Source organism: Tursiops truncatus, chromosome 9, assembly GCF_011762595.2.
Source record: "Tursiops truncatus isolate mTurTru1 chromosome 9, mTurTru1.mat.Y, whole genome shotgun sequence".
In the NCBI taxonomy this organism is placed as follows: Eukaryota; Metazoa; Chordata; class Mammalia; order Artiodactyla; family Delphinidae; genus Tursiops; species Tursiops truncatus.
In genome coordinates this window covers 77,681,473-77,697,544 of record NC_047042.1, presented here as the reverse complement: position 1 = coordinate 77,697,544, position 16,072 = coordinate 77,681,473, and the positions used below count along the sequence as shown (strand labels likewise).

At 38.7% G+C, this 16,072-nt stretch overlaps 1 protein-coding gene across 15 annotated transcripts in view; it reads left to right on the top strand.

The window, feature by feature from the left end:
• Positions 1 to 16,072, top strand: part of CADPS2 (calcium dependent secretion activator 2) — a 485,983-nt gene that overhangs the window by 177,634 nt on the left and 292,277 nt on the right. For all 15 annotated transcript variants that reach the window (XR_012334053.1, XM_073809879.1, XM_073809876.1 and 12 more), the window contains 2 exons: positions 1,240 to 1,476; positions 7,050 to 7,171. Coding sequence is in view for 14 of the 15 variants with exons in the window: in XM_073809879.1 (XP_073665980.1) it covers positions 1,240 to 1,476; positions 7,050 to 7,171 (359 nt within the window). In the remaining variant the exon portion in view is untranslated. The remainder of the gene's footprint in view (positions 1 to 1,239; positions 1,477 to 7,049; positions 7,172 to 16,072) is intronic.

Genomic DNA, 16,072 nt, shown 5'->3' with positions numbered 1-16,072 from the left:
GGACTGATTCATGAGGTGGTGCCAGATGCTCCTTTCCAGCCCATGAACAAACTGGTGCAAGTGAGTCAGACCAGGGGCAGGTTGATGAATGCATTGTGGATGTATTCCATTCACCCTGGAGATGGGGATTTCTTAGGTAACAGTTTGAATGATGCCAAAGGAGACAGTAGTAAAGGCATTGATTTTTCTGGAACATTAGGCAGTCATTCATTTGAATGATGGCAGCTTGAGGCTGTCATGCCCCAGCCAGTTTTATACCGCTGTCATTACATTACATCGCGTTTCCCATCATAAAGCTGTATACCCTCTACCTTTCAGAGAGAAGACCTAAGTGCCAGGCTGTCACAGGTTAAAGAAAGAGCCAAGAGTATGAGGAAACCTCACTTGCTATTTGTGGGAATGTAAATGGGTATAACCTTCTCCAAGGGCAATTTGGCAATAGCTGTTAATATCTATCTAAGTATCAATACTTGGAATGTCCTTTTAACTGAGTGAAAGAAACAGAAGTCTGATTGCAGAGGTCTGAGGACTGAATGGCAACACTCATGTAATTTGGGAAGAAAATTGAATCTCCTAATTTGATATTACTACTTTTTCATGTACAGCTTTTATCATAAATTTACATTAGGCTTTAAACTTAATTTTTTCTAAACCTTTACTAAAAAACTGAATTTATGGCAATAAGGGATCTTGATACATTTGTATGACATGAAAGTTAACTAATTTTAGAAGTATGGCCATATTTGTATTTCATAGTAAATGTTTTTCAATTTGAATGCCTAACACATCAGTGGTATGAAAGAGAGATACTGTTAAAATGTTTGTTTCTTAACAGTCAGAGCAGTATATACTGAACATTCTTCTTATAGACCAGTTGTTCCAAGTATTTCAAAGATATCAGTGGCTAATTAAGATTCATCTATACACTAAAACTTTTTACATGTATGTTTTTTAGAGTTGGTTTTTCCCTTAAATAAATACCATATCAAAAATAAAGTTAAGCTGAAAATGTATATCATGTGATTCATTTTTTATGATAATGATCCTCCATAAGGTAGATAAGGTTCAGTTAAATATAATCAAAATTGCCAAAGCCTGAGGCTTTAAAGCCTAGAGACTAAAGTATCATTGAGCATCACAATTTCTAAGACAGTCGAGTATATATCCACCATATAATCTTTTACGATAAAATTGAAATATGACTTGTGTAACATTATTATTTTAAAAATTATTTTCCAGGAAAGAAAATTCCCCAGATTTATAGCAAAAGAGATGGAGAATATGTATATAGAAGAGTTGCGGTCTTCAGTGAATTTGCTAATGGCCAATTTGGAGAGTCTTCCAGTTTCGAAAGGTGGTCCAGAATTTAAATTACAAAAATTAAAACGTTCGCAGAATTCTGCCTTTTTGGACATAGGAGATGAGAATGAGATTCAGCTGTCAAAGTCCGACGTGGTGCTGTCATTCACCTTAGAGGTAAGTGGCTTTATCCCGTGTTTGCTTCCGGCAGTGTAAATGAGGCTACAGGGTCATTTCCGCTGACCTTGGTGGTAACGTTTCAAATTTAAAGCAATGTAATATATTTTGAAGAAGTTAAATTATTCTTCATTTGCTAGACAATCAGAGAGTGAATGCAAATTAACGCAAATTGTCCTTTAAACGTAACAGTGGTGTTAGGGTTAAATAATAAAATAATACAAGTTTTGAGGCAAGTGTTCTTGGCGCCACCTAGGCTGGTGGAAATTTATTGGTAGAGTAAGCACTGAAACACGCTTGAGTGGAAATAGGATTTAAACACATAATTGAATTCTCTGTAATTTGGAAACTCCTTTCAAGCTTTTGGTTATTCTTGTTTTTAATCTGCTTTAACTACGAGATCATCTTTCTAGAATCAAATCGCATAAACCAGCTGTAGTGTACAGTATTGGTACTATAGATGATGAGAAGTAAAGACTTCTTCCTTTCTAGGATTTGCCGTTTCATTACAGGTACAGTAAATATCATTAAAAAGAAATGAGAATAGGGCTTCCCTGGTGGCGCAGTGGTTGAGAGTCCGCCTGCCGATGCAGGGGACGCGGGTTCGTGCCCTTGTCCGGGAAGATCCCACATGCCGCGGAGCGGCTGGGCTCCTGAGCCATGGCCACTGAGCCTGCACGTCTGGAGCCTGTGCTCCGCAACGGGAGAGGCCACAACAGTGAGAGGCCCGCATACCGCAAAAAAAAAAAAAAAAAAAAAAAAAGAAACGAGAATAAATGTTGTGCATTTAAAATTGTGTTCTCCAAGACTTCAGAGTTTCATCCCTTTTATACAGATCACTGGAAACCACAGACATTGATCACTGACCCCTACTGCTCCCTGTGGATATTTTTCATGATGGCATTTCCTCACTGCTAAACTCTGTATATGGGCTGATCCATGGATATGTGTATGGGTTTATACCCAACACCCGCACATACGCTTGCACTATCCAGCTTAAATTCTTAGCCTCTCAAAAATTCAAGCTTGTAACTCCTCTCTTGCGTTGTTATGCACTCTCTCTGCTAGGTCCCGGTACTGCTGTTTGAGTTGCTCGTTGACAAAGCAAAACATGTGGAGTCTTAGGAGGTACAGCTTTAGATTTTTTTGTTGATGCCTCTTACACTTGACTTGCTTCGTTTATGGCAGAAAAAGCAAATGTCTGCTTCTGTTCTTTCCTCCACTTGTTCAACTCTAAGAGAAATTCAAGCTTGAGGATAAGACAACTGCCTGTCTTTCTTCCCTTCCAGGCTAACATTTTCTTTGTAGGCTAATAGATTCAATTCAGTGTCAGGGTAGAAATAGGAGATTTTCTTCTGACTCCATACCCAGTTCAGGGATTAGCTAATAACTTTGCCAAGTGGCTTTGTTCCTGGGTTTCTTCTCAATCTCTTTAACCTCATAACCTCAGGATGTTTAATTTGAAACTACATAGTATCTCAGGTGTAGAATTTCCCAATCATTCCTGCGTCAGGTTTCCTGCCAACTAAAATGAAAACTGCCAACTCTTTTTTTCTTAAGGTTTTATACAAAACAAAGTCAATTCTTTAATTACAGTCTAACTTTTTCTAACAAGAGTTTGGCATTTAAATTCATTAATAATAAAAAATAATTTGGAAAGCAAATGATTTGTGTAATGTTTGAACCTACCATTATCTCTATAAGCATGCAAAACTGAAAACAGTTCAAAACACTTTCTCTTTTCTCTATTGTTTAAAAATCTTACACCATTGTTAAGTAATTAGCTTTTATGAATTGTCTTTCCCTTTTGAAAACAAAATTATGCTCATGAGTTAGTTTCTTTCTTTTTTTTTTTTTTTTTTTTTTTTTTTTTGCCGTACGCGGGCCTCTTACTGTTGTGGCCTCTCCCGTTGCGGAGCACAGGCTCCGGACGCGCAGGCTCAGCGGCCATGGCTCACGGGCCCAGCTGCTCCGCGGCATGTGGGATCTTCCTGGACCGGGGCACGAACCCGCATCCCCTGCATCGGCAGGCGGACTCTCAACCACTGCGCCACCAGGGAAGCCCCATGAGTTAGTTTTTTTGTGAAACTATGAATTGTTATTCTGTGCTTCATTGCCAGTATGTTAAACAGGGTTGTTCAGTTAGCAATAAAAGGGTGTTAGGAGGATGAAATGAGTTAAAACTTCATTTTGCCATGGTCTGAGAAGCTTCCATATTTTTACAATCGTTTTGACATCCTCTGTTACTAGGTCTATATGAGGCAGATATTTTCCTATCATGGCATAGTACAGATCTGTTCCATGTTGCCTACAGTATTTTACAGAGGAGTTGTGTCTCACAACAAAATGAAGTCTCTTTCAGGGCAGACTACACAGTGCTTGTCTATGGGACACCTGAGGGAATGGACCAGGTACCTCCTCCAGCCCCAAGGCCTCTGACCTCAGCCTAGCTAAATTGAATAATTATCTCTCGCCCATTATCCAGGCCTCGCTCATCAGACACCAGATTTCAGCCTAAGACAACTCTGAAGGGCAAGCAGTTAATCCATTTTAAGAGTTTCACATTTCATCCGTCAGGCTTAGAGCTGGCCCAGTGGAGAAGGAGTTTTTCTAGGAACTGAAGTCTGAGTCAAAGGAATAAGTGCAGATTTGAAACACTGCTAAAAATTTTATCATTTCTTTAAAATTTCTACCCACTCCTCCCTTCTTGCACCACACCACCTAACATATAAATCAGTTATTTATTATATTTATTATTCATTATCTGGCTTTCTTTACTAGAATGTAAGCTTTAGGAAGTTAAAGTCTTTTTTTTTCTTTTTTGTTTACTGAGGTATCCCAGGAGCCTAAAACAGTGCCAACAGCCTAAAACCGTTGACTCAATAATTGTTTATTGAATTGGGAACTTTGATGGTATCAAAACACAGCAGTTAGCCTCACAAGATTACTCTTATGTCTCTTCATTTATGAAGCCTTCAGAGAGACTTATAAAGCAAGAGACAAGCTAACTCACAAAACACTAAGCCAAACAACGGTATGTTACAATTTAATATTCAAGTAAGGTTAGGAAAACGTTCTTCCATGAAGTTATGAGTCTGTTGTAAGGGGAATGGTGTCAGTGGCATGAATATAGTTGATGTTCACACGAGTGTTTTAGGGCCGGCAGACCCTGTGACCTCCTCTGTGTTTGGAGGTACGTGTGTGGTCCCCCTATTCACCATACTGGTCAGCTGCCTTAATCACAACCCGCACATGCCTGAGTGCCATGTAACTCTGTGGGCGGACAGTGCATTATTCAGAAGCGTGTTATCTGGTTTCATATTTTGTACATGCCTCCCTTCTTTATGCTTCTAGGATAACTTTGTTTTATCCTGATTACGTCAGTTATCCAGAGATCTGGGAAGAAAAGGCAGAACACGGATCAGCTTTATTTTCTGTAGTTTCATTATCAAGTTTTACTGGCAATTGGTTGAAACAGTTGCCTAAGATAACTTAGGTTAGTTGATGGTCCATGGAATTCTTAGCTGCCTTTATCATTAATGATTGAGACTAGCTGCACGTTTCAAATTCCTTTTGGAAGTCAGATCTGTAGAACTGTGTTTTATTTACTTATATGTGTGGATTCATAACAGAAGTTACGTCTTTTGAAAGTGGCAATTCTGCAGGATAGAACATTCCCGGAACAGACGGGAGCATTGTTTTGAGGGACAGAAAACTGTTTCACAACTCGTATGTTTTAGGAGGTCCTGTTTATAGTAGCTTTGTAGTAGAGGTGACAGAAATAGTGTTAAGCAGATGCTTCCTTTCTTCTCTCTTGCACTTTGGCTATTAAACACGCTACAGAAAGAGATGCAGGACAAACAGTCATATTCCCATATAGGAAACAGTGCCATCAGGATTTCTAGATTTATCTTGTGTACTCAATTCTGCTTCATGTTTAGTACTTCATCTAAACTTCCTTGAGTATTAGAGCGACTGTGAAAACTGTTACTATTATCAATTCTCATAGTCTGTTTTCAGTTGTCTTCATTTTAATTCATATGTTGGTATGCGTTTCAGTGTGACAAAATGACAAAAGCCTTGATTGGGGGAGGAAAATGGTTCTGAATTTGACCCGTATTTTTTGGTGATCAGTTTCCCATATGTTTTTATGAAAAAATGCAACAAAAATAATAGACATTTGTATTTACAAAAAAAAAGCTGTTGTACCAGAACTGAAAGGAAGAAAACTTCTTTTAAGATGGTTTGTTCCTTTGAGGCTTTTTGCCTGAACTTTCATATCAGAACTCTGTGAAGAGTGTAATGATTTTCATAATGTATTAAAAGATCAATAAATGACACACATCTTTTTTTTTGTTTTGTTTTGTTTTGTTTTTGCGGTATGCGGGCCTCTCACTGTTGTGGCCTCTCCCGTTGCGGAGCACAGGCTCCGGATGTGCAGGCCCCGGACGTGCAGGCTCAGCGGCCATGGCTCACAGGCCCAGCCGCTCCGCAGCATGTGGGATCTTCCCAGACCGGGGCATGAACCCACGTCCCCTGCATCGACAGGCAGACTCTCAACCACTGCGCCACCAGGGAAGCCCTGACACACATCTTTTTAGTGGATATTTTGGTAGCTACGTGGCATGAATGATGCTATTAATCTTGTTTATACATATACAACAGGAGATCAATACATGTGCATGTATAAAAAGGTCATTGAATATATTTTATTAATTTTGAGAATTTAGGAAACTGAGTGATGCAAGTTTTGATTTTAAAAAACTATTATAAATGATATTTAGTAATAGTTATATTTTATGTGTACATCCAGTAAGAATGTTAGGTTACAGTATTTTAAGATTGGTAGTCTTTTATACAGACATAAAAAGCACACTTGAAAACTATGTTTCCCTTTCCCCCAGGAGTTACAAATATATAAGGTAATATCAGTCTTTCCACCCTTTTCCAGTAGACTACATCAAATTGGTATATACCTTTAATGGATGGGGAAAATTGTTTTCCTTGTCAAGTTAATAGTAAGATATTCATTGCCAAGTTATATTTTCCATCTTTTCATAAGGTAAACAGTAGCTATGAAGAAAATTCTTTTATAAATGCTAGTAGTCATATAAAATAAGTGAACATAGAAATTTTCTGACGTCATGTATTGATATCAATGAATTGGTGTGATGGTGACAGTGTCTACCAGTCGCCTTATGTGGAATTCAACCTGAATCCTTTTAACACATGCACTGAATTTTCATTAATAATTCTGCTTTGCCTCATGCAGACCTGCCATAATTTCTTTTCAGGCTCTGAGTAGTTTATATCTCACTTACTTCATTGTGGCTCATATTTAGAGACTTGAATCTCTCATAACTGGCAGGAGATGCGTCTTCAGATACCAGACTTTCTCAAAATGTTACTTGCCTTCCATGAATAAAGGTGGATTATAAAGAAGATAAAATACCATGATATTGCCAGATAATGTTATCAGTTGGTCTTCCTAATCATATGTAGTTCATACTGCCGTCTCTATTGCTAAGTGTTGTCAGCTTGACGAATCAGTGAAACGTTTTTCTTATCCTTAGATTGTCATAATGGAAGTGGAAGGTTTGAAGTCAGTCGCTCCCAATCGAATTGTTTACTGTACAATGGAAGTGGAAGGAGGAGAAAAACTGCAGACAGACCAGGCCGAAGCCTCAAGGCCACAGTAAGCCAGCTGAAAAAAATGTGTTTTTCTTCCCTCTTTTTTTTTGTTTTTTTGCGGTACGCGGGCCTCTCACTGTTGTGGCCTCTCCCGTTGCGGAGCACAGGCTCCGGATGCGCAGGCTCAGCGGCCATGGCTCACGGGCCCAGCCGCTCCGTGACATGTGGGATCTTCCCGGACCGGGGCACGAACCCATGTCCCCTGCATCGGCAGGCGGACTCTCAACCACTGCGCCACCAGGGAAGCCTTTCTTCCCTCTTGAAGAAATGTGCTTTATCTCTTTGAAGAGTCGTATGGTTTTACACTCTGAAACTGTTATTTGGCTAGCTTTGTCTCAACTGTGTTAGAATCAGTGTGTGCCTTTCTGGATAATGAGGCTATAATTAGAGCTATGCAGAATCCCTGTGTAGCACAAACAGAAAATCCAACATGCAAATGTGAAGCTAATTATTAGGCAATTAAATGTTTGTAAGTCACTTGTAAGGAATGCATGTGTTTTTATCATGTGTTATTTAAAAGGCAGTGCTTGATCCTATTTCAGTTACTAGAAATGTGATCTATAGCTTTTCCATTTCTGTGTATTATAGCTCTGTGGTGGTGCTGAGGTAGATACTAGACAACGTCTTGGGATACTTTAGCAAGTAGGCTTGAGTTAGAGAACCGGTTAATGACTACCGTGCAGTAACTGGAGATGCTAAAGCTGTTCTTTGCTGGCAGTTTTATGTTTCAGATTCTGGGAGTGAGTTTAAGTTTGGAAGATGTTCTTTTTAACTGATTCAAACGTGGGAAACATCACAGTCTCTGGTAGAAATAACCACGTGGGCCAGGGGAATTTAAATGAAAATTGCCTGGCCTTCATTTGCACATTGCCTTTCGATAACACTTTTTCTTCCATTTAAACTTTATTTAGAATTTCTTACAGGCCTTAGGATTTTTGCCTTATAACGGTGTCAATATGTGGATTCTTCATTCAGGAAACCTCAACCTCTGAGATTCTGGCTGAGCACTGGCTAGATAGAGATGAACGAGAAACTTTGATTTTCTTTGGGGCAAAGTCTAAGGAGGTATACAGAGAATTAAGTGTAACAGGACAGATGTGCACAAAATATTATGGGATTGAGAAGAAACAAACTGAAACTTCTCACCCTGCCTTACAAAGCCCTACAGGTCTCCCCTGACCAGCCTCTCATTACCTCTGGGACCTCACCTTGTCTCTCTGTTCCTCCGGTCAGTTACTGTTCCGCCTCCCTGGACCTCATGCAGTTCCTCTCAGCCTTCTCTCATCATTGCACTTGCTTTTCCCTCTGCCTGCAGTTGCTCTGTCCCTTACCTTTTTTATAGCTGGATCCTTAGTACTGAGAAACTTAAACATCACTTGCTGAGAACAGCCCTCAACGCAATGCTAAGGGGGTATTTTCTGGCTCATCACTTGATAATTTTTAGATTAATGGGTTCCTCATCTGTGTATCTTGTACTGTTTCCCTTCCTCTGTCCTTTTGGACAGAGCTCTTGTCCTATTGATCTTACGTCTTAGCACCTCGTAGGTACTCAGTCAGAATTTACTAATTCATGGTGAAGTGAAAATAATGAGGATAAACAGCTCTTTAAGAGGTTAAAACCTCTCAAGAGGAGGCTGTGTGAGACAGAGAAACTGGGACCATTTCTAGCAAGGCATATGGAGTCAAGGGAGGGGTTTGGTGTCTGTTTTAAAAATTAGCTGGTTTAGTATAATCACAGTGTTATGCAACCATCGTCAATTTTAGAACATAGTCATCACCTCAGAGAGAAACTCTTTACCTTTTACGTATCAGCCTCAAATCACCTCAGCCTTAAGCAACTACTAATTGACCTTCTGTGTCTATGGATTTGCCTTTTGGGGACATTTCATATAAAAGGAATCATATATAACAATAATATGTGCTCTTTGGTGACTGGCTTCTTTCACTTAGCATATTTTCAAGGTTCGTCCATCTTGTGGCATGTGTCAGGACTTCACGCCTTTTTGTGGCTGAATGATATTACATTGTATGTATATACCACGTTTTGTTTATTCATCTAGGCTAATGAGACTTGGGTGGTTTCTACCTTTTGGCTACTGTGAATGATGCTGCAGTTAGGGCTGGTATACAAATACCCATCTGAGTACCTGTTTTCAGTTGTTTTGGGTATACAGCTAGGAGTGAAATTGCTGAATGATACGGTCATTCTGTGTTCAGCTTTTTGATAATCTATCAAAATGCTTTTTCACAATGCACCATTTTATCTTCCCACCAGCAATGTATAAGAGTTAAATTTCTTCATATTCTCATCAGTGCTTGTCGTTTGACTTTTAAAAATATATAGCCATCCTAGTAAGAGTAAAGTGGTATCTTGTGGTTTTGATTTGCTCTCCTCTAATGGCTAATGATGTTGATCATCTTTTCATATGCTGTAGTAGCCATTCATACAGCTTCTTTAGAGAAAGAAATGTCTATTCAAGTTTTTTGCCTATTTTTTGAGTTGTTTGCCTTTTGGTTGTTAAGTTGAAAGAACTATTTATATATTCTAGATACTAGACCCTTATCATATATATGATTTGCACATGTTTTCTTCCATTCTGTATATTATCTTTTCACTTTATTGGTACTGTCTTTTGAAGCACGAAGTTTTACAACTTTAAGTCCAGTTTACCTAGTTTTTGTTTGTTGCTGTGCTTTTGGTGTCATATCTAAGAATCCAGGGCCAAATCCAAGGTCACAAAGATTTACCCCTGTGTTTTCTCCTAACACTGTCATAATTTCAGCCCTTACATTTGGGTGATTGACCCATTTTAATTTTTGTACATGGTATGATGTAGGGTGAAACTTCCTTCTTTTGTGTATGACAGTCCAGTTGTCCCAACACCATTTATTGAAGAAACTACTCCTGGTCCGTTAAATGTTCCTGGTACCCTTTGGAAAATCATTTGATGATAGATACGTGGGTTTATTTATGGACTGTCAGTTTCATTTCATTGATATATCTATATGTCTGTCCTTATGCTAGTACCACATTATCTTGATTACCATTGCTTTGTATTGAGTTTTAAGATCAGGTGTGTGAGTCTTCCAAATATGTTCTTTTTCAAGATTATTTTGGCTATTCTGGTTTTCCATATGAATTTTAGGTTCACTTTGTCAGTTTCTGCAAAAATTTTGTAAATATCACCAGCTTGGATTCTGATAGGAATTGTATTGAATCTGGGGTCAGTTTGGAGAGTATTGCCAACTTAACAATATTAAGTCTTCCTACCCAGGAATGTGGGATATCTTTCCGTGTATCTAAATCTTTAATTTCTTTCAACAATGTTTTGTAGTTTTCAAAGTATGTTTTTTACTTCTTTGGTTAAGTTTATTGCTAGTATTTTTATTCTTTTTGATGCTATTATTAATGGCATTGTTCTTTTAAATTCACTTTTGGATTGTTCATTGCCAATGTATAGAAATACAGTTGATTTTTTGTATATTAATTCCATACCGTTGCTGAACTTGTTTATTCTAATAGTACTTTTTTTACTGGATTTCTTAGACTTCTTACTGTATGTCATTTGCAAATAGTGATTGTTTTATTTCTTACTGTCCAATCGGAATGCTTTTTATTTCATTTTTTGCCTAATTGCCCTGACTAGCACCTCCAGTACAATGTGAAATAGAAGTGGCAAGAAAAGACATCCTTGTATTCCTGATTTTAGAGGAAAAGCATAGTCTTTCATCATTAAACATGATGTTACCTGTGCCTTTTACATAGATGCCCCTTATCAGTTTGAGGAAATTCCTCTGTATTCCTAGTTTGAGTGGTTTTTTTTTCCATGAAAGGGTGTTGGATTTTGTCAGATGTTTTCTCTGCATCTATTGAGATGACCATATGGTATTTGCCTTTTATTCTATCAATATGGTACGTTACATTATATGCTTTTGGCGGGGGGGGGGGGGGTGTGTTAAACCAACCTTGCATAATTGCCACTTGGCCGTGATGTATATAATTTTTTTTTTTTTTTTGCGGTACGTGGGCCTCTCACTGTTGTGGCCTCTCCCGTTGCGGAGCACAGGCTCCGGACACGCAGGCTCAGCGGCCATAGCTCACGGGCCCAGCTGCTCCGCAGCATGTGGGATCTTCCCGGACCGGGGCACGAACCCGTGTCCCCTGCATCAGCAGGCGGACTCTCAACCACTGTGTGACCAGGGAAGCCCCTATAATTATTTTTGCTACTGGATTATTTTCTCTAGTATTTTGTTGAGGATTTTTAAAATCTATATTCATAAGAGATTGGTCTATAATATCCTTTTTTTTGTTGGCATCTGTCTGATTTTATATTGGCCTCATAAAATTCTTCTACTTTTTGGAAGGGTATGAAGAATTGGTATTAATTATTTTTTATGTGTTTGGTAGAATTACCAGTAGAACCATCTGGAGATAGATTTTTCTTTGTGGATATTTTCTGGTTACTAATCCTGATTATATAGTGAACCATAATAGCCCTGCTAGGTTGGGTTCTTGGTGAGAGCCCTCTTCCTGCCCTACAGATGGCTGCCTTCTTGCTGTGTCCTCACATGGTAAAGAGACAGATCTCATTTTTCTTCATCCCATAATAAGGACGCCAATATTCTCATAGGTCTCCCCTCCCATGACCTCATCTGAGCCCACTTACCTCCCAAAGGCCCCGCCTCCAAATACCATCACATTGGGGATTAGGGCCTCAACATATTGAGGGTGTCACAAACACTACCCTACTCTAGTACTCCGTGATTTCTCAAGGGAGTGCAAATGCCCTTAGAATCTCAATGTCATGATGTTTTTACAGAATCTTTTCTTAAAGTTTTACTGAGGTATAGTTTATATAGCATAAAATTCTTTTACTGAAATTTAGATGATTTTTAATGAATTTATACACTTGTGCCACTATCATCACAATTCAGTTTCAAAACACATTATTTCACAAAGTTGCCTCATTCCCATTTGCAATCTTACTCACTTCCAAGAAAACACTCGTATGCCTTCTAGCTCTGTCATTTTTTTTCTGAACACTTCATGTAAATGATATGCAAAATGTAGTCTTTTGTATCTGGCTTCTTTTCACTTAGCATAATCTCTACAAAGTCTTTTATTTAATTGATACCTAAATATTTGGTCAATCAAATGAGTTAATTTTTACATAAGTAGTTATTTTAACAATAATTTTTTCCACAAATAGTAAAAGTTTTCACAGAATACGTCTCATTTTATTTCTAATAAACTCAATGTATTCATAAAGAGATGCTACAATAGGGAACATATACATGCATAATTTAAATGAATTAAAACACTTGTGAGTTAGAGAGAAAATATTACAGTTAAGCCTCCAATATGCTTTTGATTACTCTTTTCACAAGGAAATTTGGCTAAAATATCTTACCTGTTTCTTCAGGCAGACTGAGTTAACTTTTAAAAAGAATTAAAAGATTTTTGTTTTTCATTGTATCCCAGGGGCAGATTTCCTTAAAAACGTATCTCCTGAATGCTGACCAACTGCAGCTTTTCAGCAGTGGGGTGACTTTTATCTTGAACTCATTTTGCACAACAGGAAAGAGATTCGTCTCCTCCATCATCACAGTGAATTATGTCTTGGACACGTTTTCTAAATCTTATTGCTTCAACACTTTGTGCTTTGTTGGAGATCAATTCATTCTTCTGTCTGATACTAATTAAAGTGCCTTATTTAGTCCATATTTCCAATAAATGTAATCACGATTTCTAGCCATTGCCTATTTCATTCTTGTAATTCAGATTTCCTGCCAGCAGTTACATGGAAAACAGCATGTGAGGTTGGTACATGACTTAGAATATGGAACCTGGGATCTAATAAAAGTGGTGTTTAGAGACAAGTTTGATTTGTGAAGAGTGGTAGTGAGGTCATCTATTAAAGTTTTGTTTTTAATTTTGATTTTTTAATATAGGGAAAGGAATGTAGATAAATGGTATTTTCAGTGGAGAAAATTCTGTTACTTCTGAATTTTTAAGTCGTTTCATAGTCTCTCGGTCAACCAGGGAAAGTTTTGTTCTCTATGAATGAGGTACAGAAGCATTGTTGCTCCACTTTTATAGCTTCCTACCATTTCCAGACGTTTCATTATTTCAGTTTTAGCCCATACCCTTAACGATACCAGCTGAAAGGAAGTGGAGGGGTAGTCAGACGACAGCTGAAGCTGAAAGGGGGGTAGGGAGTGACTTGTCATGGTCATGTAGTGGTCACCAATCTCCTGATACGTAGTGATCTTAAAGCACTTTCCCTGCAGATGATGAGCATCCTTTGAGTGCCTAAAAGCATAAAAGCTAATAATACCCTATGGAGGGCCAAGATAGACCTTGGTTCTGGGGAAGTAGAAGGAAGGAAATGCGCTGTTAAAAACAAATCAGGAACTTGGGGGAGCAGGGAATGGGGAGTTGCTATTTGAGGAGCTTAAAGTTTCAGTCATGCAAGATGACTAAATTCTAGAGAGCTGCTGTGCAACATCACACCTATAGTTAACGACGCTGCATCATACTCTTAAGAATTCTTTAAGACGGTAGATCGCATGTTAAATGTTCTTGCCACACACAAGAAAAGATCCTGGGGAAGCAACGCTGTGTTTTGCTATACTCTCTATCTCGTTCATCCATAATGCTGTTTTATTAAAGACCTTTGAAGGTTAATTGGTCTCTGTCCCCAGCCCCCCTTCAAAGTAATAAAACAGAAAGGCAGGGAGCAGTAAGAAAAACGGATGAGTTGCATCATTAGAGAAATATATTTATGGTTTTTAGGATAGAACATTCTTCTACCTCATGAAAATGATGGGAAACAAAGGCTTCACTACCCGTTTCTGGAAACTTTAAATTCTGAACCATAATTGTAATAATCTGTGAAACTATTGAAAGAATATTGCCACTATAAATGGAAAGCTTATCAGAATGACAAGCTACTAGGACAAGTGTTTAAGAGAGATTAAATACAGATTTCAAATAAACCAATAGAAAGGTAACCGTGCTTTTTAAAAGCATAGTAGTTTTCATTTTAATTTACTAATGCCAGCATTAGTTTTGAAGTGTAATTCATCAGCCAGCTACTCTTGCTGATGAGAGAGAGAATATACTACATTTTTAAATGATCTATCAGAAAGTTTGCCTGTTTTTAATGAATCAAAAGGAAAACACTCAAACAGCACACAAGTTTCATCTTTTATCATTTCCATCTTTAAAAATATGAGGTTCCTTCCCCTTACATAAATTCACCAGAAATAACATTTCTCTAAAACTCATACTGCTGGTGCTGAAGAAAATGAGGCCTAAAGAGACAAACACTGGCCGTATACAGAAACTACATTCATGGAGAGTTTATTTGCAAGTAAAGGAAGCTAATGTGTGGATCCTCATAATTGGTGGCATCTGAATTAGAGGGGAAAATGTGATCGATGAAGATTCCAGATGCTTGCTGAAGAGCACTGATGGAAAACAGCAGTGAGAGAGCTTGAGAGAAAGTGTATGTAACTGTGATTATCAACATCTCGAGGATGGATTTGCAGCTTGTAAATAACTGCCCCTTATAATCCGTGACTTTTTTCCAGAGCAGTGTTTTGCAGTTGCTTTCATCATTATTTTATTTGATCTGGATAGCCAGTTTATTGCATGGGATAAATTTGGCAAAGTGTAAGTAGCAAAAAACTTAACTTCTCTACTGGTACTGCTCTCAGACGTGCTCCAGGATCACCCTCCCCTGCCCTTGGGAGAGATCTTGGCAGAAACCATAGCTTTGCTGCCCGTTTTCAGGTATTAAATAACATGTTCGGGTATTAAAATTTCAGACCACTTTAAGTCAAAACCTACCCATTTCAAAAGGGTAGGGTTTTCCTTTCCTTCCTCCCAGCTTTCCCAGAAACCTGCCCGGGGGAAAGGGTACTGCTCTCTGTTCCTCACATGCTTCTTGTTTTGCCTGCTCGTATGCTCTTTCTACCAATTTTGGGTAGGGTGGAGGTGGGGATGAGGGGAAGAGGTGAAGGGGCAAAATGTCTTTTAATGTAGGTACTCTTTGTAATCCTCTCTTGGGTAGCAAATGCCTTCTGTCATGGGGAATGTACACATTTAACTTTTGTCTGGTGCACTTCCTGGGAGACACACCTCGTGCTGCCCGGAACTGCTGACATCACACCCTTCCGTCCTAGAATGATGCATCCTCTAGCTGCCTTCCTTCTGCTTCCCCTGAGCTACTGCTTTAATAACATCACCCACATATCCTCTTCCTGCTTGAATTTAACTTTCTTAGCAGATGGCTCAAGTAAATTGGAAGCTCCTTAAAGACAAAGGCTCTATAATATACCTCCTGGTTCCTGTTTAGCACCAGCCCCAAGTAATATGGCTCATGGAAGTTTTTTTCTCTACTATTTAGAGTATTAAAAAATACAGTCTCTCAGTAGGTGTCAGGCTATGACACTTGAGCCAGTACCTACCCTGATTAACACGATGTTTAGTCCTCATTCTCACACCCCAAGCTCCCATTTTTCTAGAAATTCCTTGGAAAACATATTCACTTTAAAGGGCCATTTCTTCTGCTTCTGTGTGGTAACTTGAGGCTGGGATTCAGGATCTCTTCCAGATCCTTGCTGTGCTGACTACCCTGAGATGGGGGACCACCTGCGTAAACAAGATGACTTGCCAAGGGATAGACAGGCACAAGTTCAGTTTTAATAGAATCGATATATGATTCCTCTAGTTCATAAGTCCTCTCCCCTAAAGCCCTTCTATCTAGGAAAGAACCTGCTAAATGCCAGTTCTCTCTCAAGCCACTTTCCGTCTCCCTTCCTTGACTTTACACAAAAAGGTACACCTCTAACCCAACTTGAGTCTTAACCACGGTGTGTTTGTTCTGGAGTGGAAAAA